The following is a 5270-nucleotide window of genomic DNA, read 5'->3' as shown; positions in this document are numbered from 1 at the left end:
GTAAAATCTCCAAAAACATGTATGTATATAGAAAACAGTCCATGGTCTCTACACATGCTACATCGAGTTAGGCACAGGTCATAGAAAGCAAATGTACATGTCAGTGAAGTGATAAGCAGGTACACTCCAAGGGTTCATCATACATCAGATTGGTTACTTCCATATATGCAGGTTACAGACTCATTCAGGTTCCGTTGGGGGATCGAGTGCAAGATTATCCACGTGCGGTGCGATAGAAAAGGCTGCCATGCCTTATAGAATTTTGAGATAGAGCCACGCAGAGTGTATTTATTTTTTTCTAATTTTAAAAAGTATAGTATATCACAAATCCAGCGGAATGGGAGGGTGAATATGTTTTCTTCCAATGGGTCAAAATAAGACGTCTCGCCAACAGAGTCACAAAAGCAACAAAGTCTGATTGATATTTGGGCAGAGAAATGGTCTCAGGGAGAACGCCAAAAAGGGACATAATAGGGGATGGATCTATGGGCATCATTAAAACATCAGAAATAGTATCAAATATAGATGACCAATAAGAGTGTAAGGAAGGACAGGTCCAAAACATATGAAAAAGATTAGCTGGAGCCTGGTGGCATCTATCGCACGTTGGCAACATCAGTATAAATCCTGGCTAACCTGACCTTGGTCCAGTACACTCTGTGAAAGAATTTACATTGCAATACCCCGTGTTTCGCACATATTGATGAAGTATGAACACGATCCATAATGGCATTCCAGATTGCGTCAGGAATATCCTCCCCCAAATCTTCGGCAACCACTGCATATAAAGGGTTTTATATGCAGTGGTTGATGGTAAATGAAGATCAAATAATGTGGTATAAAGCAAGGATATCTTCCCCTTAAGGGTAACAGGAGCAGATGCTATAAGCAGACATGCAAAAGAGACACTTTTCAGCTACAGTCACCTTTTTGAACCCAAATAGGGCAATTGTGTGACACCTGACCCGAAAGAAAACAACATGTTGTCACCTTTTTCACCTCGGGGCTGTTTGCATGCCTGTTTAAGTGTGTCTACGGGTGAATTAGGTGGAATAGTCGGGAAACTAGTAAACACGGCGGCGGCAGCAGTAGCCAAGGACTTTGCATTTTTCACACAGGTGTTGAAGATGCACCTTGCTCGGGTCTGACTCATCCAGCCCGTCGGGGTTCTCCAGAGGACGCTGAAATGCAAAAATCACAGTTTGTTAGTCTGTGAGGTTGGTGCCTTGCATGGTTTCCTCCACCATTTGCAGTGGTGTAAAGTAACTTAAGTACATTTACTCAAGTACTGTACTTAAGTACAATTTTGAGGTATTTGTACTTTACTGGAGTATTTCCACTTTTCAGTACTTTTACTTCTACTCCACTACATCCCCAGAAGCAAAGATTTGAGTTAAAACATGTTTGCTTTAAAAATATATATACTCAAAGAATTGCACACATTTTCACGATTTTTTTTTTTTTTTGATAGCCCAAAGTATACAATAATTGTTTAAGCGCAGGTACACAGATGTGTTCCCAGTCTTAATGGGTTAAGGAGCCAGCACTTACTTTATCAACATTATGAGTTTGATTATAGGAACTTTTAGAATGATTGGATTATGGATCATTACATTACCTGTTGGTGAGGGTAAACGTTGATGTTGCACGTTATACATTTCTGTCCCATGTCGGCCCAGGAGTTCCCACTCATCCACTTCCTCTGGCACTCAGGACATCTGTACTCTCCAAAGCACCTGCCCTTTCCTTGATAGGGGGTCAAACCTTTACCGTTTGGTCGAGCCTGTGGAACCAAACAAATTCAATTCAAACAAAAAAAAAGTAACGCGTGATTTATACGTGGTGTACTTGGTTGACACATGGTGCAACCCAGTGGTGGAAGAACTGATTCGATTTTTTCTTTAGTTCACTAAAAAAATACTTAGGCCTATTTTCTATAAATTACACACCCCATGAAGCATTGAATTCATGGAGATATTTTTGTTTTTGTCACATTCCTAAGTCAATAATTTGATTACAGGCGGAAATATGCTATTGTATCCGGTAGGAGACTCAAAGTAGACTCTTTGAGTCTCCTACCAGAAATACACCCGTCACCGTCATCAAATTATTGGCTCAGGAATGCATCAAAAACAAAAAAATCTCCATGAATTCAAGGCTACATGGTGTGTGTAATTGATAGAAAATAAGTATTTTTTTAGGTGAACTATTCCTTTAAGTAAAAGTAGCAATACTACAAGTATTATTATTATTACAAGTAAAACATGCATTCAAGTTTGTATTTGAGTAAAATTACAAAAACCTTTTTGAAAATAGCACAAGTATAAAATATGGCTTAAAAGGCCACGTCACCCATTTTCTTTTTTTTTTTTTTTTGTAATTAAAGTATTTATTCTTTTTTCACAAAACATAACAGACAAAACCAACAACACAACAGTACAGACAATACAAATAATACAAAAAATAAAAATACAAAAAATAAAAAATAAATAGACATAAAAACAAACAACATAAATTAAATACACCTAACACAGGCAGTCATAACACAACTAGACTAAGCGGACAACACCCCCTACCTCCCCTTTGTGATTTTTGATTACACATCAATTGCGATCTGTTTCAACATATGATCAATGCAGCAAACCTTTTAAGTACAAAAAGAAGTAGTCCCACACTAGATGGAACTTCCCTTTAACATTATTTTTTCTGGCAATCAAGTATTCATAAGAAGCGGTCTCAGTCATAAGTTGGGTCCACTCTGCCAGCCCTGGTGTACATGAGCTCTTCCAATTTCTTAATATTAGCCTGGATGCAGTGATAAGTCCTGCAGTTATCAATGCATGTTCACCTTTACTGACACCTTGTGGCAAGAGTGTGCTGTCTCCAAGAAGACAGAACATTGGAGATTCGGGCAATGTCTGCCCCAGCCAATCCCCCATTTTCCTCAGAACCTCTTTCCAAAAAGGTACTACCACAGGGCATTCCCAGAAGGCATGTAAAAATGTTCCAACTTCCCCTTTACATTTCCAACACCTTTTGTCTTCGACCAGACCCATCCTAAAAAGCTTCACAGGAGTGTAGTAAAATCTATGTATGATCTTGTAGTGTGTAAATTTACTTCGAATATCTCTGGTGGCCCAACCTACCTTGGAGACTATATTCAACCATTTCTCTTTGCTTATTTCACATTCTAGATCTCTTTGCCATATTAACCTAAGACTCTCAGTCTTTGCACCTTGTAATTCCATTATAGTTTGGTAAAACATTGAGGCACTATGCATTATTTTTGGCAAATTAAAAACATTTTGTATCATGTTAGGTTCCCCTACACTCCTGCTAAGCCTGAACACACTTCCCACACTACTCCTTAATTGGAGATATTTCCAAAATTCACTCCTCCCTACTTGAAATTGATCCACCAGCTCCTGATATGATTTAAAAGTTGTATCTTCATATAAATCATCAATCACACACATACCCTTCCTCTGCCATGCATCCCAACAATAAGAATGTTTACCTATCACGATACGTGGATTGTCCCATATAGAAGAGTCATTTCAACCTATCTTCGTATAATTGGTCCTCACTAATGCACCATTGCTGTCTACTCACTCTGCGTTCCATTTGTTCGGTTCAGTCGGTTCGATGTCAGCACGTACAGTGTTTACTTTAGCCACAGGTCACAGGTAACAACTCCCTTTATAACCTCCTTATCTCTGTGCGTAACGTCAGACTCTGACGTTCAGAGTTTCGTTTCTCTCCAATGGATATCTACAGTTTCGTTTCTCTCCAATCGATAACAGTTTCGTTTCTATCCAATCGATAACAGTTTCGTTTCTCTTCAATGGATACAGTTTCGTTTTCCATTAAGACCGGGGACGCATCTGTGTCATTCTAAGATTTGTGTGCCGCGCTATGAGCTTGTATATCTGCTATTTTTTGAAAAATCGTGGAAAATGTTTGCAAATCTTTGAATAGGCCTATATATATGTGTGTTTTAAAGCGAACATTTTTAACTCCGATCTGTGCTTCTAGGGGGTCCCTGGAACAACATATTTTGAGATGGGGGTCCATGACCATGGCCAAATACATATCATTTTGGGGGTCCTTGACATGGAAAAGTTGGAGCACCACTGATATAACAACATACTGTTAGGATGTAGAAAACATTTTTAGATATGTATGTGGCTGCGGACCCCCATCTCAAAAAGTGTTGTTCCAGGGACCCCCCCCCCCCCCCAGAAGCAAAGATTTGAGTTACAAATATTCGCTTTAAAAAACACATATTCAAAGATTTGCACAAATGTTCAAGATAGTGAACTATGAGCTTGTACATCTGCTATTTTTGAAAAGCCAAAGAAATCTTAAAATGAACACAGACGCATTCCCGGATTTAATGGGGTAAAGATACCTGAGAGAATGCATAGCAACCCACAGCAAGACCCCAAGTATAACAGTGTATCCATGCATCGACATAACATCATTGGCGGGCTGTGGACAGTTCAGAAACCTTATTTTTTATTAACCCATTAACACCGGGAAAGCATCGGTGTCATTTTAGATTTCTTTGGCTATTCAAAATATTGCAGATCTACAAGCTCATAGCGCGGCACTGAGCTTGTAGATCTGCTATTTTTTTTAAATCGGGAAAAGTTTTGCAAATCTTTGAATATATATATATTTTTAAAGCGAACATTTGTATCTCAAATCTTTGCTTCTGGGGATTCTAATGAAAAATCGTATGTTGCTATATCAGCGGTCCTCAAACTTTTTCATGTCAAGGACTCCCAAAAAATAAAAATAAAAATATTTTGTTCCGGGGACCCCCAGAAGCAAAGATTTGAGTTTGAAAAAATATGTATATTCAAAGATTTGCAAAAAGAAACAATATTTTTCAAAAAAATACAGATCTACTAGCTCATAGCGCGGCACTCAGTGCTTGTATATCTGCTATTTTTAGCGGCTAGCGCCGCTAAAAATCACACCTGTGTGAAGGTAGCGCCGCCTTTGATACATTTTGTCATCAATATGTGTTTATGTGTTTATAGCCATGTGTCACGTGAAGCTTGACCAATCACTTTGTTGACGTGCCTGACCAATCAGAACGTTGACGTGCCTGACCAATCAGAACGTTGACACACACACACACAAAGTCAGGTATAGAGCAGACTATGTATAGAGCGGCTAGCGCCGCTAAAAACGCATGAAAGCCAAGAAATTGTTGAATATATTTTAATACAAACATTTCCAAATATATAATTAAATCCATG

General features: G+C 38.6%; 1 protein-coding gene across 1 annotated transcript; it reads right to left on the bottom strand.

The window, feature by feature from the left end:
* Positions 1-921: 921 nt before the first annotated feature.
* On the bottom strand, positions 922-3687 carry LOC311059790 (zinc finger CCHC domain-containing protein 24-like). The gene is made up of 3 exons (XM_084077851.1): positions 3613-3687; positions 1619-1783; positions 922-1181 (listed from the first exon to the last, which is right to left on the bottom strand). Exons 1-3 carry the CDS (start codon positions 3622-3624, stop codon positions 1065-1067), a joined length of 294 nt encoding a protein of 97 aa, XP_083933977.1. The 5' UTR covers positions 3625-3687; the 3' UTR covers positions 922-1064.
* Positions 3688-5270: the final 1583 nt, after the last annotated feature.

This window comes from Gymnoscopelus microlampas (genome assembly GCF_963454915.1).
Source record: "Gymnoscopelus microlampas genome assembly, chromosome: 14".
Taxonomy (NCBI): Eukaryota; Metazoa; Chordata; class Actinopteri; order Myctophiformes; family Myctophidae; genus Gymnoscopelus; species Gymnoscopelus microlampas.
Note: the sequence above shows the minus strand (reverse complement) of the source record. Positions and strands in the feature narration are given on the sequence as shown.

Excerpts from the sequence above, each read along its gene's own strand:
- LOC311059790 (XM_084077851.1), bottom strand. Across the intron at positions 1,182-1,618 it reads ACGTTTACCCTCACCAACAG|CGTCCTCTGGAGAACCCCGA; the intron begins GTAATGTAATGA and ends TTTGCATTTCAG.